The sequence below is a fragment of the Naumovozyma dairenensis genome, chromosome 6, assembly GCF_000227115.2.
Source record: "Naumovozyma dairenensis CBS 421 chromosome 6, complete genome".
In the NCBI taxonomy this organism is placed as follows: domain Eukaryota; kingdom Fungi; phylum Ascomycota; class Saccharomycetes; order Saccharomycetales; family Saccharomycetaceae; genus Naumovozyma; species Naumovozyma dairenensis.
Window position 1 is genome coordinate 825,131 of NC_016484.1, and position 27,200 is coordinate 852,330.

The window sequence follows — 27,200 nt, forward strand, 5'->3', positions numbered from 1 at the left end:
TTACAAAAACCTTCAACAATATTGAATCATTCAGTTTACAAAGGCACTTACACAACTTACAAAAAAAATAAAATTACTTGAATACTAACCTTTCATATATACTTCCATTCAAAGTCGCATCACTCTGGTAGGTGAAAAAAATAAACCAGCAACCATAATGGGATATGAAGGATTTGGTCTAGATCACATTAACCCACCACCTCATAAAAATGCACCATTTAAATCATTAACGCAAGAACAACAAGCAGAAAGAAGTGCAGAACTAATGGTAGACTTCATGACTTCATGTCCTGGTAAAACTATAATCAGTGGAGTTACTGGGTTTGCACTAGGTGGTATCATGGGTTTATTCTTATCATCAATGGCTTATGATACACCATTACATACTCCATCACCAACAACTTCTATTGCCGGTATTAATGGACAAGCTATGGTTAAACAATTCGCTGATTTACCAATGAAACAACAAATTAGATTACAATTCTCTGATATGGGTAAAAAATCATATTCAAGTGCTAAAAATTTTGGTTATATTGGTATGATTTATTCAGGTGTGGAATGTACTGTAGAATCAATTAGGGCCAAAAATGATATCTTCAATGGGTTGACCGCGGGGTGTCTTACTGGTGGTGGGTTGGCTTATAAGAATGGTCCTCAAGCTGCATTGGTTGGGTGCGCTGGGTTTGCTGCATTTTCATTAGCCATTGATCTTTATATGAAAAGTGAAGATGGGAAACCTCCAAAGAACGATTTTAATGAGTGATCAACCAATATAAAATCGAAGAAACCTTAACAGCATTTGACACATCTTTGCTGTTAGATTATAGATAGATAGACTTCTTGTATATAGTTGTAACCAAACACTTTAATTCTGATATTTTTTTAATTTTTAAAAAATATCGTTATAAATAATAATACACGTAAATGTTACAAAGTATAAGTATAATTATACATATTGTCCAATATATGAATTCTTTCGGGAATTGTCTCGCTGTCATTTCCTTATTATTTGTATGATTCATATTTTTTTTAATGTTTTCTTTAACATCCAAATTTGTTGTCTTTGATTTTTTGGATTCCTTAGTATGGTTATTGTTATGCAATAACGCTAATATCTGGTCAAGTTTAGCAGAATTCCATTTTAACTCTTCCTGAACTTTCTCTATCGCTACAGATTCATTCGATCGAAGTGATGTGAATGAAGTACTTCCTTCTCGAGGATTCCAATCATATCCATTTGTTTCTTGAGCATATACATTGGCTGAAATGGGTTCATTGAGTAGGTCTTCCTGCTTAATCGACACTGACGATATTCGTGATGTATGTCGTGAGTTCGGATCTTTCTTTGTGACATAACTGTCAACTGGAACTGTCTTCGTAAAATGGCTTGATTTAGATAAAGTTTTTAATTTATTTTCAATTAGAGGTTGATTATTGGCAAGAATCTTTTGCCATTTCATGTCCAGATGCTTCCTTTTCCTATCCAAAGTGTCAGTTGTCACTATATCTTCCTTCTTCAAAATTGTTTTTGGCTCTTCAAGCTCCTCCTCTTGGGAACTCCGTCTTTTGTGCATTCCTTGCTCTAATTTTGAGTCATTCTCTTTCTTAATATACGGAAGCGGTACAGGATCACCTAATGCCTTGCGTAATGATTGGTTTCTACTTCTTGTCCTATTTCGTACTTCAGCACTCCTAAATAATTGCCTTTGTAAGTGTGATTCATCTTCTGTTTGGTGATTCTGACTCAAAGAACCATAGCTCTTAAGTGGATGAAGCCTATATTTATCTTGAATTATCGGTATATAACCAAGATCCGCTTCATAATCTTCATCTGTTTCCTCTGGGTAACCTTTATTGTCATCCATTCGGAGGGTATCATCTTTCTCGGTTCCCCTTCTTTGAACTGCTCTTATTTCTGGTTCATTTGATAAGTAATTCAATGAACTTCCTGGATATAAATGTATATTTTTTCGCCTTTGCTTTGAACCAATTGTTTCATCAGACCTGTTTTCAAACAATTGAGCGTTAGTGTCATGAAGTTCGTGCTTGATCCTGATAGAAACATCGTCCTCATTATCATTACCATGATCTGGTAAAACTGAAGTTGAGCCATCAGAAACAGTGGTAAGAGTCGTATTGTTAGTTCCAACATCGGATTTACTCAAGTTCAATTTTCTCTCTAGGAATTTTTTATTTAGTTTCCTTATTCGTTCATTACTGGCCTTTTGTGCCTCTGTTGATGGCAAGTAATCGTTCGGTATGCCTGTATTCATTCATAAATAGAACTATATTATGGTTTATCTACTTTTCTTTCCTTTCGAATTTATCAGAATAGATGAGTACAAGAACTTGAATCTTGAATTTTTTGGAGCTTGCTAGCAGGAGAGACACCAGTATCCATCTTGGAAGTAGTTCATTTCAAGATTACTCACTATTTTGAATATTAAAGTCAAAGATCTCAGATAAATTTGTTGTTGTTTCGCGCGGGATTTCAACAGAAAGTAGAAAGGTTTCAGGCAATCTTCTTTTTCCTGAAACTTAAGCCTTAGCCAACTATTTAAGAATTATAAAGTGCAATCATACGGAACAGAGAATGAAGTAGAAAGTGTTAATGATATGATATGATATGTTATGTCGAATTAGGTTATATGTGACAGTATAAATATTATAAAGTTATATAATTATTTTTTTTTTTGGATTTTTTATTTGATTGAGATAGTTTTGGATGACAGCAACTACGCCCTAAATTATTATGTTTATTTTTTCTTAGTTGAAATTGAATGATTGGTTGACGTTAGCACCGAAACCGAAAGTGTTATTACCAGCAGTTTGTGGAGCCAATGTTTCATCGATAGCATCTTCATCTTCTCCAAAGTAAGTTTCAATGATTGAGTAAGCTTTTTCGTAAATCTTGTCATTTTCATTTTGTTGACAATTGAAAATCTTTTCCATACCACCAGCTTTTTCAATCAAATCAGCATTTTCATTAATAGTTAATCCACGAGTTTCCTTATCAGCTTCACCAACCTTTAAGATGTTTTCTAGAGCTTCTAGAGCTACTTCCAAAATTCTATTATCAGCAATTTCTAGCAAATCACATAATGGCTTTATACAATTTTGTGATACTAAATATTTTATAATTTCAGGTCTTTGTAACCCACCAGTAGATGCGTTTGAAATGGCCCAACAAGCTTCCTTCTTGGTTTTATATTCTGCAGTATCTAATAATTTAACTAAAGGTGGTATTAAACCAGCGTCTAAAACAGCTTGTATTTGTTCCACATTACCTGCAGTAATATTAGAGATTGTCCAACATGCTTCCTTTCTAATGGATTCCTTTGGAGAGGACAACAAATTTGGTAACGCGTTTAGAACACCTGCATTGATAACAGTTTGGGTTTGTAAATCATTACCTGTGACGATATTACCGACAGCTCTTAAACAGGGAGTTTGAACTAAAGTGGATTGATGAACTAATAATTCTACTAATCTTTTTGGGATTCTAGCATCAATGACAGCTTGGATAGCTTCTGGTGGGCCATCTGATAAATAAGAGATAGCCCATGAGGCATCGACTATAGTTTCAACGTCTAACGAATAAATCAATTTAGCTAGCACTGGTAATGCTAGAGAAACGATACTCCAATCAGGTTGTGGTTTCTTACCTCTACATAAGTTAGATAGAGTCCATGTAGCTGTTCTAATCAATGAAGTCTTGGTGTTATTGAATAATCCTAAGATTGGTTCCATAGCATTACACCTTAGAACGAAATCTCTATAATCGGTTGAATCACCTGCGATATTACCTAGAGCCCAAATAGCTTGTTCTTGAACTTCGATGGAACCTGTATATAATAGTTGAATGAATAATGGTACTGCACCTGCTTCTACGACTACTTTAGTTTGTTCTGAGGATCCAGATGCGATATTAGTCAAAGCCCAGGCGGCTTCTAATTGTAACATTTCAGGTTGATTTTCTTGCATGAACTCGACTAAAGTTGGGACGATCCCAGTTTGAATGACGATATCTATTGGAGGAGAATGTTCTCTAGAAAGAATTTGTCTAAATTTGACAGTGGCAGATAATTGATCTTGCATATCATTGGAATGGATTTGTTCCACCATTCTAGGTAGTTCTTGTTGTAATTGTGTCATGAATTGTTGTTCACCTACAGTATTTGTTTCATCTTCGTCTTCAGAGTCTACATCAGTAGCCGCGTTGAAGTTTCTTCTCTTTGCTAGAGTTTCATCTCTTTTGGCTTTTCTTAATTCAACTTGTTGGGTATCTCTACGACGACGTAGTTCTTCAGCAGAGAATCTGCCCTTGTTCTTAAAATTGGTACGTCTATATTCTGGAACGAATTTATTTGCTGAGTCAGATGTATCCATGATGTCTGGTATGTTTACTCTGTGTTTTATACTTGCGTAATATAGATGAATGGCTCCACACAAAGAAGTACAAGGATGAGTATTCCGCTGTTTATTAACTTCCAACTGGTCTTCATATGAATATTATCAGATATTCCTTTGAAGGTGGTTCTACAAAAAAAAAAAAAATATGATATAATTCCAATTACAATTCCAGAAAATTAAAAAAAAAAATCTGAGAGAAAAAATCCACATCGTCATGTACGGATATCTAGACAGGCATGCTGTGCCTCCAAAACATGTGACAGAAAATAATATATGTCAGCATTTCGTGAGTTTTTCAAAGTGTATAAGCACATTATGTCTCTCACATTATGTCTCTCAGAAGGTAGACATAAATGAATGATATCTACAGAAAGGTATGCAACTCTTCGTCTTGATCACAGTGTCATATTATGTCTGGATATTGAAGTTTCCAAAATATTATTAGTTACTAGCCCAAGGGTTCGATCGTTTGTTTTTCTATTGAGTTTCTATTTCAAAACTTGTGAAATTCTAATGAAAAAGAATACTTGGGTTCACATCATACTGTGCATGTTTCACAGTTACGTGTGAAAGTGTAAGGCTTAAACAATCTAAACGTATATTAAAATACAAACTTCATAAAAAAACATTAGTTTAAAACAATGAAATGGACACATTAAAAGTCATATATTTTTAAGCATTACATAATTGCATACTAAAATATAATATTACACATTATTAAATATAATATATGCTCCAGTGAAGGAACCATTTGGACTATACGGCAGGGAATTCTCAATTATGAACACACGTTGATAAGACGGGAGTAAGATCACACACATCATACTTCCCTTAAGTACGTCATAGAGAGATTTCCTTCGCCAATAAAAGGGCACCACTAGAACAATGTTTCAACAAAGGAGCACATATGTATATATGTCAGCATCTTTACTTCTTCCTTAGAAACAATACGATATACACTATTTTTCGAGATTGAATTCGGCTTTCACCAACTTTTAAAGTAGCAATCAACTTAACTTCACACACAAGCAAGTTTCATGACAAAAAAATGTATATGTAACAAAATCGAAAGGATATATGCACTCTATTGTAAACTAGAGAGAGAATTGAAAGATAAAGGGGTTGGGATTTGCACATCATTTTCTTAACCAAATATAAAATAGAGATACCACACATAAAAGTATCTCTATTTTCAAAAACATAAACATTTAGGGGTAAAGAAAAAGAAATTGAGATTATTAATTAGAAATTAAGCAGAGACACATTTAGGAGATTAGAGAATTTCAAACAAAAAAGAGGAAAATAAATTTTTATTCAATCTATAATAATAACAAAGCACCGGCAACGACAGCTGAACCGATTGATAAACCGAACAATTTCATTGAACCTTGAGATGGAGCGGCAGCATTGACAACGTTTTTATTAACGTTACCAGTATCTGTTGTATGATGATGTTTGGTTTTGTTAAATCTACCATATCTGTGAGTACCACTTTCCTTGGATTGATGAGATTTCTTGGTCTTATTGAATCTACCGTATCTATGGGTACCAGTTTCTTTAGATTGATGAGACTTCTTAGTTTTGTTAAATCTACCATATCTATGGGTGCCGGTTTCCTTAGATTGGTGGGATTTCTTGGTTTTGTTGAATCTACCGTATCTATGGGTACCAGTTTCTTTAGATTGATGAGACTTCTTAGTTTTGTTAAATCTACCATATCTATGGGTACCAGTTTCCTTAGATTGATGGGATTTCTTGGTCTTGTTGAATTTACCGTACTTATGGGTAGTATGAGTGGATGTTGTAGTAAAAACATTACCATCCTTCGTTATAACTTTGGTGGTAGTGTAATCATGGTCCTTTTTTGCTTCAGCCAAGGCAGAAAGAGAAGCTAATCCGAAAGCTGTAATTGTAGTAAACTTCATGTTGTTATTATTATTATCCTTAATTAAGTTGTTGGAGTAGTTTTCCTTTGTTCGTAGTAATGTGATAAGTTTCTAGTAAAAAAAGACTATGATGTGAAAAAAGTTCCTTTTTATTTTCCAGAAGTTGACTAATTAACTCTAATTAATGTGCTGTTTTTATTTGAGAGACGTAAAGAAACACGGAAACAACAATTAATTTCTGATATTTCAAAAGTAGCTGGTGTATTTAAACAAGAATTAAGATGAATTGAAAAAAACCAAATAAAATATATGAAGCATTTATAAATAAACTAAAAGAAAAAAATACGGATAAAGGAGACTAAACCACACATGATAGAAAAAAAGATAAAGCCCACCTTCAAAAAGCAATGAATGATTTCGAAGTTTGCGATACTTTGGTAGAAAAACAGTTCCATATTCGATGCCCATATATAAAGACGTGGTTCGCTAAAGAAGAACACCATGCCAAAGAAAAATTTTCCACTGTTTTGAAAATGGCTCAATTAGTGGAATTACGTATTTTTACCCAAAGGTTGCGTGGCATTTAAGAGGTTTCTGGGAGCTGCACTGGGTAGTCTCTGTGGACGGTCGCTGGCATTTCCTATTCGCCGCGGAATGTCGTACGCATCTTTAGGGAGGGCTTGAAGTTTCGGATAAATTTCCTCTTTGGGTTCTGTTTACTGGGAGTCGTTCCCTTTCCGTCCTTTTGTGGGTTTTTTTGTTGTGGTTTTTCCCGGTTCGGACCAAGTCGACAACCGCTCGTTTCCGCCGCATCCAGGCTAGGTCGTTGTCTACGGCGCGTCACAACTTTCATATTAGAATTGTGACATGTTGATTACTGTCATCTAAATAGAAACTAATATGGTCTTCACGATTATATGAAAGACGTATTCTCCACATACGTACGTAGAGTGTGTATGTTGCCAATAGTCATATAGTAATTGGGATGTAAATTACGCTGATCATAATATATGTGCTGTTGCCGTCATAGGTCTCATTCTTCCTTCTCTTTCTAATGGTGGAACATCCTTTTCCACTTGTTTGGCCAGGGGAACGGAACCCATGAAACCTTTGCTTTCTACCAAAGTTGGGCTTCTTAAATATAATGGATCTTCTTGATAATATTCGTCTATCACAGGGTGTAACAAGATGGTTTGTTTCTTGATTGTTAAAATACTATTGGTTGGGACAGCTATCCAATCACCTCTTTCGAAAGTTAGCGGTTCAGATGCTACCATAATAACATCTTGATTTCTATCGAGACGTTCCATTCTATATTCCCCTGGAAAAGTTTCAACAAAACTTGACCCACAACTAAAATGTAAAGATGCAGCTTCGTCAGTTTTACTCGTTATATACCTAGAAACTATCACCGTGGAGCCATCGGTTACAGCAAAATTTAACAGTGATGGCTCTACAGTTTCCATGCCATTAGACTCGTTCACTTCTTTGGTCCAATCCCTTATATATTCTATTGTTTGTAATAGTGCTTTCCTTAATGCTATGTGACCAAAGTTTCCATCTCTCTTAGACGGGTCAAATCCATTTTTATCCAAGGTGTCTAAAAACAATGCAAAACGCACATTCAGAATCTGTACTACCTTGTAAAAATTCAAATATTCATCCTTGATATGGTTTAATAACCTCCTTTTAATATGCTTGAAATTTGATATTCCACCATTATGCATAAAACATAAACTATGATAAGTGAAAGGATGACAATTGGTCTCAGACAGAACACCGTAAGTTGAAGCTCTAACATGGGCAAAAACCAAATCAGATTTGGTCTTATCAGCTAAAGTACTTAGATTTTGATTATTCCATGCAGGTGTAATAGCTTTGAAAAGACATGGTCCATCATCATTTAGTTCATCTTCCATTGGATAATATGCGACACCAAAACCATCACCATTTATTGGTCTTCTTCTATCTAATCGAAGTCGTGAATCAAAGGATTGATTGATTATAGAATGTGCTGGTTTAGTGAGTAAGTGGGATAAACGAATTGGTTCTCTTCCCTTGAAAATTAGAAATCTACACATAGTCTTATATTCCGTTGAACTTTCTCTTTTTGTTATTTGTATTGTTGCGTTTTTCACCAAAAGAGTCTAAAGCTTTCGAGACTAGAGGTGTTGGTTAAAAGATGTCGTGCACTAAAATATATTCTCGAAGTCTATTGTATACTCGATGAATAAATGTACATATATCTTCCTTAGTTCAAACCTACCAATGAATCATTCAATACCAAAAATACCTATAATCTATAAATCTTTTCAAGGGCTTTTTTACCCGCGCACGGCGAAAATGTCATAATTATAGTCAGCCACAGTTTCTTGAAAGTAAGAAAGCATGTTTATTTAGTAAACAGATTAGCTTTGAAATATGACCTCGATCATAATTCTGCAGTATATATAAGTATGTATATTAAAAACTATTAGAATAGTATAGTATGCTAGGATTGTCTAAGTTATATATTTACAATGCTAAATTATTTTATCTACGAAGTAATTTCCTTATTGACCGTGTACTTACATATGAGATGCAGCCAATGAAACGAATCAATGCGGACAGTGCAACCAACCATAATATAACGGCAAAATATGTCGTAGCTCTCTCAGACATTAACCTGACTTCAGTGGTTTGTTCAATATCGCCTTTTTTCATTGGTTTCATTGCGAGATATTCGCCAATACCACCTGTTTCCAAAACAACAGCAACAATGGCAAAATTGGTCATAACCCAAAAGATAATGACTAACGATCTGACATTAGCATAATAACCTGTCTTCTTCTCTTCAACAGATTCTGTATTCGAATTCTCATCTTCCTTTTCTTGGGCAGTTAATAATTCCATGTATTTATCATAATTAGCTTGAATTTCTTCACTGGAGACAAGAATTTCCATTTGGAAAGTACCATCTTCCTTCGTATTAATTTTACCCAAGGGTTTCTGGGCGACTGCTCCCTTAGTACCCCATGAAATATCATGAACATTACAAAAGGCATAAATGGTTAAAACGTTAATGTACGATGGACTGAACAATAGATACTGAACAAAACTTGTCAACATATGCCATGGTTGTAAGTACACGATGGAACTTAATAGATAAAGAGCATATGTGGATGCCATGGATATGATCATATCCCTAAATGCTTCTGATAAAAATAAACTGCGGAATGTAATGTTCTCTTCATTTAGTATGTTTTCAAATGATTTGACACTCATGAATATACTGCAAAATGTCATATAGATCATTAAGACAGCGAAAAATAAACATGACAGGATATAAAACTTCTCTGTACTTTTTGGTTTATTACCAAGCGATAAAATAAAAGTGGAAAATATAGAAACACCATATAACCATAAAAATACCACGGATAATACTCCAAATGGAGAACGATACGTTAATGCGATTGATAATGTTAGAATTCTGAAAACGAGGAAGAAGGAACTTAGTGAAAACCACGACATTAAAGTATTGAAAAATAAATATATAAATTCAAAGTTCAATAGCAATTTCCTCCCAATATTGTGTCCACTCGTCCATATCCTATAGAAGTGGCAAAATGAGTAAATACTAGCGAAGAGCGACCCATTTAACCATCTCCTTCTTTGTAAAATAAATTCAGGAATAGTCTCTGGAACATCAGTTGATGCAAAAGCACTCTTGGAATATTTTAAAACCCAGTTACTATGTTTCTTTGTAACAATTTCAAAACATAAGATACGATCTTCTGCCAGGTACATATTTGATGAGAAAAAATGGGTTCCTTCTGATTCAACGGTTTCACCATAAAAATACTTTTGTAGCGGTTCACCTCTGACAGCATCAAATCTATAAGCAGAAAACGCACCGGGTAAAACGGTGATAAACCCAAAATTTGATTCAGTTGTCTTATCCAAAATATTTGACATTTTATATTCGAAATTTTGAGACGCCACCAATGGATTCAATAGTTTTGTGAAGTTTTTCCCCAGGTCAGCTTTAATTTCACCACAAGCACCACCAACATTAGGTGAACGGAACTCTCTCCATAATTGATAAATGGAATCTTTCCCTGGCATTGTACCTGCATCCAACAATGTAACCACGTTAGGTTGTAATAGTTCAGCAAACCCTTCAAAAGCCCATCTATGAGAATTAATTTTCTTCTGATTTTGTTCTTTTAAACAAAACATTAATTGTATCGGCACAGTGCTTGAGTTACATTCCAAATCGATACCAGTTTCAGAGTTAACATTAGTAATGTTACACATTGTAGTATGTTCATAAACGTGCATTTGAACTTTTTCATCATTAATTTCATCCTTAGCGAACCCATCTTGATAGCAACCTAATGAACTCATTAAAGCTAATGATTTAGGGTTAATCTTGGATCTACCATCTGATACAACACAAACTACGATTTTTTTCCATGCATCCGGACCCCATGTACTTGAATGTGTTTTCTTCACCATGCATTTGACATTATCCATTACACCTTTTAAAGTCCTCCCTAAGAGGATATGATCCTCATTATACATTGTGATAACTATGAATAATTCCGTTGGTCTCGGGGTCAGGTATTTTAATTGTCTAACGGTAAAATTTTTTTGAAGTAGATGGTTCGGTTCACACGTTACAGCTTGATATCTCATGAATTTAAATTCATTGGATAACGAATCTTGAGCTGTTGAATAACGAGAAATCAAAGTTTTACTGATCGGAGAATCAAAAATAAAATTACCGTTCCATAATTTAAATCTACGTAATTGAGTTGCTGTACGTTTTGGTAACCATCTGTTACTATCATTTCGAGGAATGGATTCATCTAGTAAATTTGATTGTGAAGTTTGTGATAGAGATGATGAAGAGTTTAAGGATATTGCTGATTTTGAAGTGGTATGTAATCTAATTTTGTCTATAGTGTTTGCGTCTTCATTACTACTATTATTATCTTCTACTTCATATTCCCCTAAATCTCTGTGTGATAGCATAGGTGGCGGTATGGCGCTTGGTATCTCTGAGGATAAGGTAGTAGTTCTTGTATAAGGGTCAACAATTTCACCTTGATTATTTAAGTATGAATTGATTGGGTAATCGTCCCCATGTTGATCTACATAGATTGCTTCAGGATCTTCATTTTGGAAATCTGAACTTGGATTTTGTTGTTGCTGATAATGGTACTGTAATGGGTCATCATTAAGTATATATTGATTTTGCTGTTGTTGTAAGATTGGTTTCGAGGTTAAATTTTCATCAAAATTATCAATACTTGAATTCATACTTACAGATGACCTTCCATTATTTTCAGGACTGTTTGATAAATTATGGTTATAATACAAATCTTCGTCATTGAAATATTGATTTTGGTTGTGATGCCTTGGGTGTTCTGGGAAGTAGGACGCTTGAGGTAGTGTAGTTGCTTGTGTTAGATCCGGGGTTGTTTGAATGATATTTATAGAAGGTATCTCCTGTTGAATCTGATTTTGATTTTGATTTTGATAGGGAATGTTATTATTTACACTGTCAACGTGAGGGACAAATATATCTGTATATTGCTGGTTCGCTGTTCCATTCTGGGCAGCTGGAGGGGCGGGACGAGTATTGATAAAATTATCATAGGTATTTGATTGTCCGGGGGCCTCGAACTGTAGAGGTTGCACAGGTATATATGAATGAAGGTCTGTACGTATTGCTTCTGTGGGTAAAATATGATTATTCAATTCGTAAGTCTCTTCGACATTGTCATTAGACGAGTAACCATTTACTTCTCGTTGATGTTGGTACTGTTGATCATGCTCTTCATATCCGTAAGCTTGGTTCGGTTGGTAGGAAGTGTCGGTATTGTAAATGTCTTGGTTTCTCGTAGGTGTGTTTTGATCGTGTTGGTAGTAACCGTTTCCATTCGGATCGTTATGATTGTTATTCATGTTGGAAATTTCTCGACTTCGATATAGTACAACTACTTTAGTTTTTTTACTAACAAAACGACTTGTTTAGCAAAGATGATCTTGTATACAATCAAACAAGTGATAAATAATTGACTATCCTCTAGCGATTTTGGAAGATCAAGTAAATTCAAGACAGAGATGGCAGAGTATATAAATAGAAATGGACAGTGTAAAGAAAAGCTTCAAAGAATTTTTGAATCAAAAACGAAACGGGACGCGTTTCGGGGCTGGGAATTTCCTCTTCAGGAAACTAAATTAAAAAATTAGCGTGGCTTGTGCGGCCTTGTCTCTGTGGGGAAGGCTGAGACATCCAGATAGCCGCCCAGCTAAATATATTCATTTATATATATATATTATAGTTTGCTCCCTGACTATTGCAGACTTTGTTACGTACTGTGTTCTTTTTATGAATAGTCATATATAGTATAGTCTATTGATTAAAGCACAATCTGTAACTCTATGTGCCTTCATTGCAGCCAGTTATTAATGTACTCCGTGCCATCGCCGCTTTCTAGGTCATTGATTCGGAGAGTGCTTTGTTGATATATATAATTTCGCTTGATCTTGTCTATGATTGTTTCTTGTAATCCACATTGAATTTGCGACATATTCGTCGAATTAGTTAATAACGTCCTTGCATTTTTCTTGAGAATTTCTAAGGTTCTATTACCGTTCTCATTATGTTGATTTTCTTGTAACATTATATTCTTCTTTATTGACCATCTACTCATTTCATTATCAGCTGATGTGTTTAAGATCAAACATAATTGGAAAACAGTTTGACTTAATTCATCCCCATGCGCCATCGATGCTGTCAGCTTAGAACGTTTTTCTGATAGAATACCCTTATTTTCGTTTAGTAACTTGCTTAAAGCAGTCGATAGTTTCCATTTAATAGAAAGTTCTTGTTCATTGATTGTGGAAATTGCTAGTTGTAATACATCTATCTTAACTGATAACAGGGACCCTTGGTCTCTTGCAACTTGGGTGGTACTAGATAACAATTCCTCCAATAATGATAGATCATTTTGTAAAATGTAAGTAATCCCCTTGATTCCTAATTTCGTTGCTTCCAGTTCTGACAATTCTAAACTATTATCGTTCGTAAAATAAGTGAAAAGATTCGTGGTGGTTATCATATCGTCTAGTTGAGAACAGAACTTCAATACGGTATCTAAAATATAGTTTTTCTGTATTTCGTTGATTGTATTACTTGCATTTTGTAATATCGTTTCTAAAACTGTTTCGGCGAATTTATACGCATTTACGAATACCTCTTGAATCGTTGTTGTCGTTATTTGGTCTGATACCTCCATTATCTCTGTATCATTTTCTAAAAGGTTAGTTCTTACACCAGATCCATCTCTTGAAGGGGGCTTATCAGTTGGTGATAATTGTTGAAATCCAGTGGAATCAGCGTCTGAATTATCTGCTTCGAATAGTTGCCTATTCTCCTCCAATTCATTCAATTGAGACCTGATTAATTCTTGGGTCAAAGTGATAAAACGCGGTAGTAATTCAATAAGCAGAGCTCCAGTAAGATCAGACGATTCCAATAAGGTAACATATGCTGTCAACAAATTGAACTTATAATCCCATGTAATTACATTAACGTCATTGAATCTGGTTAAACCTTCTTCAAAATTGGAAACAATTTCTTCAATAGGTGAAATCAAACATTCAAGGTTTGATAAATCATCGGTCGACTTAATAAAATCAAAAACATTAATATAACCATTATTATTTGTAAAATCTGTGAATATCTTCAATAATAATCTTGTTTTGTTGTAATATACCTCGAATGATCCCATAGTCGTCTTATCAGGAGCTTGACTCAACGCATAATCGTAAAATTCCATAGCCTTTATGTAAAATCTTAAAGTTTTCTTCAAGTCTGATAGTTGCCACCTTTCAGCTTGTTCTTCTAATTCTGTTGCTTCTATATAATAGTCATCTTGAGTAATCGGTTGTTTCTTAGCATGTTTCACATGGTTTTGTTTCTTTTTCGATATAAACCTAGTTCTGTTCATATCTGTGATTTATCTTGACCTCTTTCGATCATACTTATAGTTGTGATATGCGGAATAAATTGTTCATTATTAGTATTTCTGTTTGTACTAAGTGTATGTATGTATGTATGTATGTATATTCTAAGTGTGTCCTAAGTCTTACGTATACCGGGTAACATGCCAGGTTTTGTATTCAATTTTGTTTTCTTACTTTTCGTTTTAATAGAAATTTCATTGTCGTGTCGCACACAAAAGTGCTCTTTACTGTGGCCTGCATTTTCCTCTGACTTTAAAAAAGTAGGTGATGCAACTATGGTACGGCTGGACCGTCATGAAACAGAGACTTGAAACCAAATATGGTATAGACTCTGAAATTAGTAGTGATAAAAACAAGAGGTAAATTAATTTTTCTAGAATAGCGCATACTATTTTATTATGTCACTATATGATTATGATAATTACCTTTAAGTTTTTTACCGAACTTTTGTTTTATTAACTTACCTTCAAAATCTAACTTGTGAACAATGGAACCCATGTTAACCTAGCTTGATTAATCATAGAGCCCACTGCGTTTATGACACCATTCTAAGGGAGGTCATATTTCAGGGGAGGGGAAGTCTCCGGAAAGCGATCCGTTTTCGAAAATGCGGCTGTGCAGCACAAAGAAGGCAATGGAGGAGGAGGGGAAGCCAAAGGGGTCTTGACATATATGTGTTAGAATATATGTATGGTAATATCTCCCCTCTTCTTTTACCTTCCCTCGTTCTCCTATACCACACCATGTAGTCAAAAAGAATGGGAGATGGGGAATTTGGACAGTTACGATTCAACGACTTACTTTTAACATAACGTCAAATTGTTGTTGCAGAAACTCTGGACAAGCTATGTAAGGCTGGGATAGATCAATACTGGCTCCTTAAAATACATATCTCAACATATAAATTTAATAACTATTCTTCTTAACTTCTAGTTTTACTCATGGATATCGAGTATCTTTTAGTAACTATGTAACAATAATTACAATTATACAAACAAAACGTATTAACAAACAATTACAATCATAACTAAACAAAAAGACAAAACAATGAGTTATAAAAGGTTCGTTCAATTTTTACATTTATTTTTTTTACTAGGTGCTGGATTATTAGTATTCTTTTTAATCCTTTCAGGAGCTAGAGAAACTGGTGTTTTAAAACATTTCTATTGGTTCCAAGCAACTACATATCTAATGACTGATGAAGGTAACATGACGCGTTGGTACAACTACAGATATTGCAGCCTCTCTTGGTTCGCAAACCAACCAATAAATTGTTCTCCAAGTGCTGCGGCAACACCTTTCTCTCCGTTAGATAATTTTGGTTCTACAAGGTATATTCCCTCCTCCTTCGTTGATCATAGAGATACTTATTACTATTTATCTAGAGTCGGCTGGGCAATGCTTCTAATTAGTCTATTTCTAATAATAAGTACTATTATTCTTTCAATAGTACGTTTATTCATGATGAGAGATCGGATAGTCTCTAGAATGACTGTTGTGTTCCATTGGTTATCATTCTTCTTTATCCTATTGACTGCTTGCTTGTATACTGGTTGTTACGCAAAGGCGAAAAACGTTTTCAATAATGCGGGAAGAGCGGCGAGATTGGGTCCCAATAATTTCGGTTTCCTATGGACTTCCGTGTTTTTATTACTACTGACTTCTTATCTGGCTAGTATTTTGTCAAGTTCCGCATTGGATGATGTTTGGGCTGTTAATGTTGTTAAGAAAAACCCTGAAAATGGGCAATTGTCTTCCAAATGGAGATTCTTCGGAAGAAAAAATAATAGAAATAAGGATAAGGATCTTGAAAATTTTCACGATGATGATTACACTTCTATCGATGGAGAAACGGCAGCGGGTACAGCTTCTGGAAATGTTATCCTTTCAAATTCTAACCAGGCTAATGATAATGAACCTAATTCTAATGTACAAGTGCAAAAAGAAGTTACTAATGTTGAAGGAAATAACTTAATTTCAATTCCAGAACAACAGATACTATCAACCCCCGGCTATGCTTATCCTGTGGAGGAAGAAGAGGAAGTTGATGATGTAATTATTACAGATCCACGTTCAATTAGAAGTGACAATAGCAATACAAAAGTTACCACAACCTACTAAAAGTTAAAAGTTAAAAGTTAAAAGTTATTCTCATTTTATCATCAACAAAACACACATACACCTAGTTTAAATACCCTAATTTTTTTTAATTGCTTAATTCATTTCTTAATAACTATTTTTACTAACTAATACGAAATCAAAATTAAACTGAATATTTAATATATCTTTCCATTTATGGTTAATGTAGTGACCAAAACCAAAACGAAAAACCATTCGGTTATCACGACGCTGAAGATTATGCCAGGATTCTAGGTGAAGGACAAGCTGCTGAAAATTATGTACAACGGCCCAAAAAGAATTCCAGTTCAGCACATCCAGAAAAAGGACCATCGTCATACCATGGCCTAGAAAAGATAGTGGATTCAATCCCAGCAATGGAAAAAGGCGGATACAAACCTGATGATGAAGGTATTCATGACAAACCACATGGACACAATCATGTTGGAATCTTGCCTGAAGACTGTCCTGGGCCAGATCTATTACATTTAAAAAAAGGTGAAATTGGTATCCCAGGCTGTGGTAAAGCATCTACTGAGCAGGATAAACTACCAAGACATTTAAAGGATTTTAATGCAGATGAAATGGTGGAGGCTCAAATGAACGAGAACACCATTCCTGCCGGTTGTCAAGATACCTCTATGAAATCTTTCAGTCCACAAATTGAACAATCTATTCCTGGTGCTGGCTGTCCCATGGCAAAACCACATCATATTGAACCATGGAGTAACCCATCTCAAGCAACAACAGCAACAAAGGGGAATTCGAATACATGTGACATGATTGAGTCTAATTTACTTTCAAGATCAAGATCAGATAATGGTAATGATAATGATGTTAAAGACTATGGCTTTGGTTCAGGTGATCAAAGTCAAGGGTATGAATATCAAACGCCAAGGTCTGAACAACGTAAAGAACCTTCTCATGATCTCAGTAAACAAACACATGGGTTGAATATTGTGGATAATTCATATGAACCAATTTCTAAATGAGTTTATTCTGGGTGTACTACTATGTGAAGACTTCTGTTAAGTTTATATATATATTTAATTTATTTATTGATTTCCTCTATATTCTTTAGTTTTTATTTAACGTTTTTCTTCCCTATGATTACTACTTTCAAAAGCAAACCCAACTTTCCAAATTGGTGATATGTTCTCTTTTTTTGAGCTATAATAGAACGACTCCCCTTTGTCCGAAGAGGAACCTTTTTTTGACGAATAGCCGCACAACTCCTTATTGTGAATGGCGGCGATGGGAACGTTTCGGAGTTTTGTTAGAGCCCCCAATCCCAATAAAAACTGATCTGTCAAATGAGCTAGAGAGAGAGTTTCACCTAATGTTCCATTTAGCTTTTTAGTACACAGTTTAAGCGATCTAGGTTGTAACTGACTGTTACCACTTTTGTTTTTTGGAAAGGTGTGGATATCATACCGTTGGCGAAGGACCACTAGTCTATACCTAACCAAGATATGAAGCAAGAATTGGTTAAAAATAAAAGACGTTCGAGACGTCAATCAACGAAAGATAATACGAATGAGAATAAGATTGAAAATACTTCTTTAAATACTATTAATAATAATAATAATAATAATAATAATAGCAAGAAGAAAAAGAAAACTGAATTCCAATTTAAAGTGATTCCAAAGCCTACTAAGAGTCCTAAAAAATCAGTAGAGTGCGGGACTCAAACTCTACCTTCGATTTGCGTATCCTTTGAAAGCATTTTTATCTCAGAGGAAACAAGAAGAAAAAGTGTTTGTATTGGATCAATAAGTGAAGGTAGATTGTCCAAAAGGGATTTAAAGGAAGTTGATGAGAAACGAAGGTTTTCTGTAGGTGACGAAGGCTCTCGGATAGTTTCAACTGAGATATCAAAGGAAGGGTTGAGTTCAGAAGTTGCAACTGCTGATATCAATAAAACAGTTTTAGCTTTTGAAGATAATTATGATAAAAACGTTCTAAAAACTATTCAGGATTTGCAGGAAGCATATACTGAGCAAAAGCGACATGGTAAGAATAATACCGATTTACCTGTGCGTATTAATGAAACTAATACTTCATGGCCTTTAGTACCATCTTGTTGCAAAAGTAGGTTACATCAATAATAAGAATAATAATGATATTATTATAACCATTCTATTTCATTATAGCTTTGTATATTTTGAATACGTACATATTAACTTTGATTAAAAGCTTCTTTTCATTGAAATAGACATTATAGCTATTTGTTACTGATTGCGTTGCTCAAATTACACATACATATATACACTTTTGGACCCTCTTAACTTCAGATATTAAGTTTGTTGGCACAAAATATCAAAATTGAAGAAGTAAGGTCGGGCCTGAAAGTGATTTGAAATTTATATTCAATAGTAATTTTGTCAACCAAGTGGAAATAAGACATAAATAGCCTTTGGAAGTTATAAGGGACGTAGTCTCTTATAGGGTAAAGAGGGAGTTTTCCAGAACCTGGAAAGAAGTTGAAGTACCTGCACCAATAATCAACTTGTCTTACTCCAAAGTCAAAAATAAAACTTATGTGGTTATGTGCTTCTACTTCCCCAGGGGTGTCACACTTCCCTTTAGAATATTAAACCATAATGTGACGTTTTTAGCCCGTAGTTACCGACGCGTTGGCGTTTTTTTCTCCGATAAGGTAATAAGTTTTGTAATTTCTCACGACGAAAATAAGAGCAGAACACCAAAACAACAAGGAAGCGAAAAATAGTTTAATGTCATTCAACTAAGATAGTCTTACAAGTTAGTGGCTCATTTTAGGGTAATTCAAACAAGGTTACGCTCGAAAACCTTCCACAAGTACCACTACTAGTTCAAAGGTGCAATATTCTCTGTGTATACCATGCAAGATAATAGCTATCTTTTCCAGAAACCGTTTAGCGTCAGTACAGAAAACCTGTCCTTTACCGCTGTTCATAATTTGTCACCAAACCAACAAGCTAATTTAAAATTGAACTCGACGTCATCAATTCGCAGTAATAGCGATACTAATATCAAGTTTTCTGCAACCAACGGGCACACTCCTAGCATATTATCAGACAATATGAATTCTTCTGCTTACTTGTCGCAGTTAGTTAACAACAACTCATCCCAACCTGATGTTACAACCGATATTTCAGGAAACAAAATTGAACAACATTCATATATAATAAGGCTGTCTAATTTACCTAAAGATCTTTCAGAAAGAGAAGCATACGCGATCTTTGCCCTTGCAGTAGAAGTGAAAAGTATTGAACTAATTACTACAGAAGAACCTCATTCAACAACTAATAAGAAGGATGACTTTCACAAGGTTTCAGGACCCATAGTCGAAGCAAAATTCGATTCGTTGCCTTTAGCGCTCCAATACTCATCAATATTAAATATGAAACCGGATTTATTCAATCCCGAATTCCCATGCCATTGTAAAGTTGAAGTCATCGATTCTTCAACAAATCAAAAGATACTAATAAATAGAGAAAGTGTAGCAAGCCAACAATTTCCCCCATCACCACTTGCAACTAAAAATCCAAGACTTTCTCTTCCCGCATCATCTCGTTTCTCCTTTACTGATCCATTTTCTTCAACTGATTATAATCAATACCCACCTCCATCTTCTCAATCACAAACATATGGTCAACATCCAGTAAAATCAAACGAATTAAGTCAATCTTTCCTTTCACTAGAAAATAAAGACATCAATGAAAGTATATGGAATTCCACAGGGATGCCATCTAGTATAAATGGATTTGCAAGCTCATCTAAACCGGCCACGCCTTCAATGGAATGGGGGAATGCGTCCTCTACAAGAAGTCAGAGTGTAGCATTCTTTTCACCTACGTCAACTCATAATATGGCCATGCAAAACGGTCCACCTGTACAATCAAATTTAGGAATGCCACCTATCATGCCTATGGCGAATGTACCTACTCTACAACAACAGCAACAACAACAGCAGCAGCAGCAAGAACAACAACAAAAACAACAATCATTATCCTCGTATAATTCATTATCTCACTTAAATGATTCAAATACGCAACCAATGGTGAATAATATTATGCATGCCCCTCATCATCAGACGTTCATTCCAACTACCAATCTACAAAATGTACCCAATACCATCAGCTCGGCAAATGTTAATGGAGGCTCTACTTTAATGAATGAGAACGATAATATGAATGTACCGATTAATAATAGCAATGCTTTAAAGGGTCCGTCATCATCATCGTCATCATCAAAAGGTCCTCAAGTAGATTTATCATTACTAGCAAGGATTCCCCCACCTGCTAATCCTGCAGATCAAAATCCACCATGTAACACATTATATGTCGGCAATTTGCCCGTGGATTGTACGGAGCAAGAATTACGACAACTATTCTCCACTCAAGAAGGTTTCAAGAGATTATCTTTTAGAGTGAAAAATAATAATTCAAATAACGTTATGTTAAGTAATAGTAATTCTGCTGCACATGGACCAATGTGTTTTGTTGAATTTGAAGATATTGCTTATGCGACGAAGGCTCTCGCAGAGCTTTATGGAACTCAACTACCGCGTGCCACACCAAGTAATAAAGGTGGGATTAGATTAAGTTTTTCTAAGAATCCACTGGGAGTTAGAGGCCCAAATAATAGGAGAAATCAAACTCAAACGCAAATGCAAACCCAGAATCAGAATCCAAACAATCTAAACTCATTGCCTGGGAATACTGCATCTGGGACAACGTTGAACCATTTTATTTATTCTAATAAGGCAGCTACTTCAAGTTTTACGAACATTCATTCTTAACGGGGGAGGAAAAGCCACTGTCATTTTTCTTTTCTTCTTCAAACGCACTATTGTCATTTCATTCTCGAACACTATTAATTAATCCTCTTTCTATTTAAAAAAAAATTAAAAATAGAAAAACATAAGCATATGATATTCTCACTTCACCAAATTGCAAATATTAAAAAAAATCAGCACGTCCGCCATTCTAACTTACTAACTAATTTTCATCTTTTTTCCATATAAATTTCTTATTTTTGTATTATCCTGTTTTTTCTATCTACCCGCCTACTTCCTCCTATCTATGATATATTATATAAAAATATACATGAATATAATTCCAAATTTAATTTATTATAATATTATTACGAATCAAGAGCAGTCTGGTACATAGATTTACCAACGCACATTGGTCAGACATTTAACTTATCTGATGTTAGTCTTCTCATACGCTGGTAGTTCAAAAGTTAAGGAAACCATTGTTATGGAAACCCGTTCAGCGCGATTATCAAAATTTTTTGAAATCTGTCTTACGTACGTTAAAGAGATCGATGAATATAGATGGAAAAGTCATATAAACATTTGAAATATCAGATGATGAGAACTCAAAACAAGATCTTTATTATACTGGGCATTGTTACATTCATAGGTAGAATCCAAACTGTAGCTTTGATATCGTGTTAGCTTCTCAAATAATAAATATAATATACATTTTTTCCCAGGAACTCCATTCTAGCCTTCCAGGTTTTTATTTAAAGCATCACAGCACAGATTTGACTTGCTCGTTTATCTTAAATTGAGAACATTTTTTGCTGCACTACACCATTATTATTGATTGAATCACAATAGAAAATATATGGAATGGATAACCTTGATTTTAGCCCATTGATTCTTGAAAACCAACAACCTATTACACTCGAAACTTCTACCGCCAACAACACCAATACAATAACTCAACCTATAATGCATCATCAGGCTAAATTAGATGTGTTCATTATTAGAGGATACCAATTACTTTCCAATGAATCCATTATAAATATCAACTCTTACGTCACGAACTCTCCTCAAACCTCTAACAATACACCCATTGGAAGCTCTAATTTTATGGCTAATAATGATTCTTCCAGTATCAATGTCATCGATGCCATAATGAACGGACCAGCAACGACCGCACTAGATAATAACAACAACAATAATAATAATAATAATAATAATGTCGCAGATCAAAAGAGTCCCACGAACCTAAGTATAAGTCCGGCAGGAAGTAGTACTAATAACTCTAATAATAACAATCCTACATCTGGTAATCAATATTCTCAATTATTTATCACATTATCAAAATTATATACAGCATTTTTATCTACTCAATTACCTGAAGAAAGATCAACATCACCCAAGTCAGCTATTGAATTATATCAAAGGTTTTTACAAATTATTAAAGAGTTGGATCTAAGTTTCGAAGTTAGTCCCAATAAGAGATATTTCAATCGTTTAGATGATGGACTATGGCAAATTAAATCAGAATCAGAATTAAGCACTGATGAACTTTGGCAACAAATATCTATGAAGATTTTACAAGTTTATGATCCTCAAAAGGGTACAATATTAAATTCAAATCGTAATAATAAAAAATCAAATAATAACAATAACAATAACAACAATACGACGGTAGTAACTAATACAACGACAACTAATAATTCTACTATGACATCACCGACTGATTTGATAACAAATCCAATAGTAGGGATGGACGTGAATTCCATGTCAACGAGTATTGACACCAATGTGCCAGGAATACTTAATTCATTCCCTAATACTAGTACTATTCCTAAGGAAATGCTTCCAGTGACTAATCCACCTGTGACAACGAAATCGAAAAGAGGAGGTGCAACGAGAGGAGGTAGAAGGAAAGTTACCAAGACAACTCGAAGAAACAACAAAAAGGAATCAGTACAACCAACAGCGACAAATAATATGTCTAATCAACAACCAATGACAAATTCCAATATAACTATGAATACTTTTGATTCTTCTTCTCTGCCCCAACAGTTACAAAAACGATTACAAACTATTTCACAGGATGTGAATTCACGTTCTTTGAATGGTTATTATACTCAGCCTACTAGTCCCGGTGCGGGTGCATTTGAATTTGGATTAATGGATAATGATTTATATCCAAATTTTAATCCAATGAATACAAGTACCAATAATCCGAATATAGGAGGAGGGGGAGGTAATACGAATTCTTGGAAACGAAGGTCACTAGGTTCGTTAGATGTGAATACGTTGGATGATGAAGCTGTTGAAGAATTATTACAATTGACGAATTCAAATAAGAAATCAAGGATGAATCCTATTGATCCAACTCCAAATAATAATGAATCAACCAATGGCATGAATGGCAACAACAACAAAAACAACAACAACAACAACAATACCAGTACTAACAATAATAATATCGATAGCAAAATTAATACTCCCGATAATAATAATATACGAGTTAACTCTGTTCCGGAGATGAACAATAACAATAATAATGATAATACTAATGAGCTATTTGTAGATTCTATGATTAGACAATTGAAGAGTTCTTATGATGTTGTAATGAGCGAGAAGGACCAAAGGATAAATCAATTGGAAAGGGATTTGGAATTACAAAGACAAGAGACGCAATGGTTAAGGAAAATGTTAATTGAAGATATGGGATGTGTCCGTAGTCTACTGAAAGACATAAGGAAGTGAAAGATTGACTTTAATACGTTTCTCCCTCTATTTATGTAACGTTAAGTATCACTTTTCTTTACTATTTATTTTCAGACAGTATGAGGAATAAATTAATGAACTAATGATAGACAGCACTTAAGTAGTAGCAAGTCTTTGAACTGTTGTGGAATGTCGTTTTAGAAACTCCTTTCAACGCCATTGTATGGTCAAGATTTTCATGCGGTGAAATAATTCCTCGGATCTGAAAAATTTGATAGTGAAATTATTTTTCTCAATCAAACTCAAATTTAAGGGATAATCATCTGATAGTTTTGCGAAATTGAAGATATATAATTGTTATAAATATTCTTCTCATTCGAGAACTAGGTAATCTGATACTAACTAATAATTTAAGTTAGAGATCTTAAATAACCTATACAGATAAGGCGAAAAACAAAATATAAGTAAATAGTAAAAAAAATGTCAATCAAAGTAGTATCATCAAAGTTAGCAGCAGAAATTGATAAAGAATTAATGGGGCCACATATCGGGTTTACCTTACAACAATTAATGGAATTGGCAGGATTTAGTGTGGCTCAAGCGATAACTCGTGAATTCCCAATAAATAAAGCAGATCAAAGTTTAAGAAAGAAAAACGTTTTCGTCATTGCTGGTCCAGGTAATAATGGTGGTGATGGGCTTGTTGCTGCTAGACATTTGAAATTATTTGGTTATAATCCTATTGTTTATTATCCAAAGAGATCTGAAAAACAACCATTTTACAAACAGTTGGTTAATCAGTTGGATTTTTTCAAAGTTCCACTTTTATCTCAAGAGGATAATGACAATTGGATGGATTATTTGAAAGAAGAAGATACGGTATGTATAGTTGATGCCATATTTGGGTTTAGTTTTAAACCGCCAATGAGACCACCATTTCAAGATATCGTTGATAAATTGGTTGAATTAGAAGATAAGATCCCTATTGTTTCAGTAGATATTCCAACTGGATGGGACGTTGATCAGGGTCCTATCACTGAACGTTTCATTTCACCTAGTTTATTAGTTTCTTTGACGGTTCCTAAACCTTGTTCTACATTTATTAATAAGAAGAAAACATCTCATTACATTGGCGGTAGATTTATTTCAAGAGAGTTTGCAAATAAGTTTGGATTTGAACCATTTAATTACGAATCGACAGACCAAGTGCTGAAAATTTGAAGTGGAAAATTAATGATAACTAGATATTCTATAATATTTTATAATATTAATAATGATAATGCATAACTGAACGCTACGAATCAAATACATGTTAAATTTGGGTAAATGAAAGAGAAAAAATTAGATGTGCAAATAAAAATTGATCGATCTATGGGTTGCTTCCCATTTGTATCTCATTAATGAAACAGTGTAAGATAGCAAAATTGATAAAGAAGAGAAGTTTTTTTACTATAATATCTCTCCCCTTTTCCTTCAAGCAAATGCCTGCGGTTGCCTTGACTGAATTATTAAAAAAATTTGGGTTAAAATTAAGCAAGCAATTACTTAAGATTAATATTCCATTATCAGTATCCATCCATATCCCACTTATAATGACATCTTGCTGTATAATTTTGGCCCTCTTTTTGTTTGCAAAGAATTTACTCATATTCTTTAGAGAGTTGGTAAATTTATCTATTGAATTTCCTTTACCCTTTTGATAAAGGAAATATCTTTTCATAAAAACCCTAGGTAAATTTTCTAGGATTCTATTGAGTTGAGAAAGAAAGGAAGAAGATACAGATATCATTGGAGTCAAATTTACCCATCTTAGGTATCTAATTGATAATTCTCTAAGTGTAGTTTCCACGTATGATTCAATTAAAAAATACCAATTCGAATATATTTTTGATCCATCATATTCTTGATATTTCTTTAATATACTTTTGAAATAATGATCGTATTGTAATATGATCTTGTTCCAGTTCCTGTTAATTGGCATTGAAGAATCTTGAACACTTAAAGCTTGTGGTGTTATGATAATTTTTACCATCTCAATGGATGTTTTCTTTTTATTATCTCTTTCTTCTCCCTCTTTCTCAGTTTCTTCATCTTTGAAGACCATGGTGGTACCCTCGGAAATCGTTGAATCAAAACTATAATCAGAAGAGGTAACAACCCTATTCATGTTCTTCTTGTGGAAAAATGATTCCATTTGAAAGATCTTATTGACAGAGTGACATCTCTTGAATATTTCAAATGGTTGAGATGCCTTATCTGTGGTAGTTAATTGAAACTCTTCCATTTTTAGAACGGATTCCAAAAAATCCAAATTAGATACAGGTGTATCGTTATCAATATAATTTTTCTGTCTTAATTTCAAAGGTTCGATTTTGATGGGAAAAGTAGGAAAGTAAGAAGTACCATTCGGAATCATTGTAATCTCGTTTTTCGACTTCTTGGACTCCATCATTCTTGTTTTTTCTCTCAAATAATGTTTAGTTGGCATCTTCGTTCGGTTATCTTACTCTTTCAACCCTTTCGTAAGACCAATAGTTTGAGGTTAATCTTGTTCTCATAGAGGTAGTTCCAAGATGTTATGTTATAGAGAGAGAGAGTAATAGTAAACAAAGGAAAAACGACGAAAAGAGGAACTACAACAAATAGCCGCCCAGCTCTATTTATCAACCCTACAAAACCATTTACCCTAATTCCATTGTGCCTTCCATGCCCTGGTATAAATTCCTTTTGTGTTTTTTGCCCTAATATAAGCCGGGTGACGACCAAGGAAGAAAATTAAAAAAAAAAAAAAGAAGAAGCCGGACGGGAAGACTTTAAACAAACAAAAACAGAATAAAGAACAAAGAAGAGCGAGCGACTGCGCGTAAAGTAAAGTGGAACACCAAAAAAAATAAAAAAATAAAAAAACTTATACTGTATGTATGGAACGGAATGATATAATATAATATAATATAATATAGTAGTGCTGCCGTGCGGTGCGGTGCGGTGCGAGTGAAAATAAATAGTTTAGACAATGTAAACAGAAGGCAGAACAGTAGAGGCCAGAACTCGAAACCAACAACACTGAGAGTTACTTGAAGACTATATTGCAATTGTACGTAGGATTAGAGTGATACTGACGACTGAAACAAGATCACCAACGAAAGGGATAAGAAAAGACTAGAGTGAATATAGTGAACTCATCATCACCATCATTATCATCATCGCCATCCTCGATAAACAGAACAGGCTAGTTAGTGATTCTAATGGATAGATAATTTTGACACGTTTTCTCCTAGATTACTTACTTATAAAAC

The 27,200-nt window shown here is 34.3% G+C and overlaps 14 protein-coding genes across 14 annotated transcripts; 7 read left to right on the plus strand and 7 right to left on the minus strand.

The window, feature by feature from the left end:
* Window positions 1–157: 157 nt before the first annotated feature.
* NDAI0F03430 (mitochondrial import inner membrane translocase subunit TIM22) lies at window positions 158–763 on the plus strand (the record flags this gene model as incomplete). The annotated part of the gene is made up of 1 exon (XM_003670856.1): window positions 158–763. One exon carries the CDS (start codon window positions 158–160, stop codon window positions 761–763), a length of 606 nt encoding a protein of 201 aa, XP_003670904.1.
* A 139-nt stretch (window positions 764–902) lies between these two features.
* KAR1 (Kar1p) lies at window positions 903–2,273 on the minus strand (the record flags this gene model as incomplete). The annotated part of the gene is made up of 1 exon (XM_003670857.1): window positions 903–2,273. The coding sequence occupies one exon, from the start codon at window positions 2,271–2,273 to the stop codon at window positions 903–905; it is 1,371 nt and encodes a 456-aa protein (XP_003670905.1).
* A 493-nt stretch (window positions 2,274–2,766) lies between these two features.
* Window positions 2,767–4,389, minus strand: SRP1 (karyopherin alpha; the record flags this gene model as incomplete). The annotated part of the gene is made up of 1 exon (XM_003670858.1): window positions 2,767–4,389. One exon carries the CDS (start codon window positions 4,387–4,389, stop codon window positions 2,767–2,769), a length of 1,623 nt encoding a protein of 540 aa, XP_003670906.1.
* A 1,343-nt stretch (window positions 4,390–5,732) lies between these two features.
* NDAI0F03460 (uncharacterized protein) lies at window positions 5,733–6,338 on the minus strand (the record flags this gene model as incomplete). The annotated part of the gene is made up of 1 exon (XM_003670859.1): window positions 5,733–6,338. One exon carries the CDS (start codon window positions 6,336–6,338, stop codon window positions 5,733–5,735), a length of 606 nt encoding a protein of 201 aa, XP_003670907.1.
* Window positions 6,339–7,300: 962 nt separating this feature from the next.
* DUG3 (glutamine amidotransferase subunit DUG3) lies at window positions 7,301–8,380 on the minus strand (the record flags this gene model as incomplete). The annotated part of the gene is made up of 1 exon (XM_003670860.1): window positions 7,301–8,380. One exon carries the CDS (start codon window positions 8,378–8,380, stop codon window positions 7,301–7,303), a length of 1,080 nt encoding a protein of 359 aa, XP_003670908.1.
* Window positions 8,381–8,831: 451 nt separating this feature from the next.
* CHS1 (chitin synthase I) lies at window positions 8,832–12,251 on the minus strand (the record flags this gene model as incomplete). Its single annotated transcript, XM_003670861.1, has 1 exon — window positions 8,832–12,251. One exon carries the CDS (start codon window positions 12,249–12,251, stop codon window positions 8,832–8,834), a length of 3,420 nt encoding a protein of 1,139 aa, XP_003670909.1.
* Window positions 12,252–12,739: 488 nt separating this feature from the next.
* NDAI0F03490 (uncharacterized protein) lies at window positions 12,740–14,302 on the minus strand (the record flags this gene model as incomplete). The annotated part of the gene is made up of 1 exon (XM_003670862.1): window positions 12,740–14,302. The coding sequence occupies one exon, from the start codon at window positions 14,300–14,302 to the stop codon at window positions 12,740–12,742; it is 1,563 nt and encodes a 520-aa protein (XP_003670910.1).
* A 1,063-nt stretch (window positions 14,303–15,365) lies between these two features.
* Window positions 15,366–16,439, plus strand: NDAI0F03500 (uncharacterized protein; the record flags this gene model as incomplete). The annotated part of the gene is made up of 1 exon (XM_003670863.1): window positions 15,366–16,439. One exon carries the CDS (start codon window positions 15,366–15,368, stop codon window positions 16,437–16,439), a length of 1,074 nt encoding a protein of 357 aa, XP_003670911.1.
* A 374-nt stretch (window positions 16,440–16,813) lies between these two features.
* On the plus strand, window positions 16,814–17,428 carry NDAI0F03510 (uncharacterized protein; the record flags this gene model as incomplete). The annotated part of the gene is made up of 1 exon (XM_003670864.1): window positions 16,814–17,428. The coding sequence occupies one exon, from the start codon at window positions 16,814–16,816 to the stop codon at window positions 17,426–17,428; it is 615 nt and encodes a 204-aa protein (XP_003670912.1).
* A 480-nt stretch (window positions 17,429–17,908) lies between these two features.
* NDAI0F03520 (uncharacterized protein) lies at window positions 17,909–18,544 on the plus strand (the record flags this gene model as incomplete). Its single annotated transcript, XM_003670865.1, has 1 exon — window positions 17,909–18,544. One exon carries the CDS (start codon window positions 17,909–17,911, stop codon window positions 18,542–18,544), a length of 636 nt encoding a protein of 211 aa, XP_003670913.1.
* A 755-nt stretch (window positions 18,545–19,299) lies between these two features.
* Window positions 19,300–21,222, plus strand: WHI3 (mRNA-binding protein WHI3; the record flags this gene model as incomplete). Its single annotated transcript, XM_003670866.1, has 1 exon — window positions 19,300–21,222. One exon carries the CDS (start codon window positions 19,300–19,302, stop codon window positions 21,220–21,222), a length of 1,923 nt encoding a protein of 640 aa, XP_003670914.1.
* Window positions 21,223–22,062: 840 nt separating this feature from the next.
* On the plus strand, window positions 22,063–23,943 carry GCR2 (Gcr2p; the record flags this gene model as incomplete). The annotated part of the gene is made up of 1 exon (XM_003670867.1): window positions 22,063–23,943. One exon carries the CDS (start codon window positions 22,063–22,065, stop codon window positions 23,941–23,943), a length of 1,881 nt encoding a protein of 626 aa, XP_003670915.1.
* A 441-nt stretch (window positions 23,944–24,384) lies between these two features.
* Window positions 24,385–25,125, plus strand: NNR1 (NADHX epimerase; the record flags this gene model as incomplete). Its single annotated transcript, XM_003670868.1, has 1 exon — window positions 24,385–25,125. One exon carries the CDS (start codon window positions 24,385–24,387, stop codon window positions 25,123–25,125), a length of 741 nt encoding a protein of 246 aa, XP_003670916.1.
* A 148-nt stretch (window positions 25,126–25,273) lies between these two features.
* Window positions 25,274–26,392, minus strand: NDJ1 (Ndj1p; the record flags this gene model as incomplete). Its single annotated transcript, XM_003670869.1, has 1 exon — window positions 25,274–26,392. One exon carries the CDS (start codon window positions 26,390–26,392, stop codon window positions 25,274–25,276), a length of 1,119 nt encoding a protein of 372 aa, XP_003670917.1.
* Window positions 26,393–27,200: the final 808 nt, after the last annotated feature.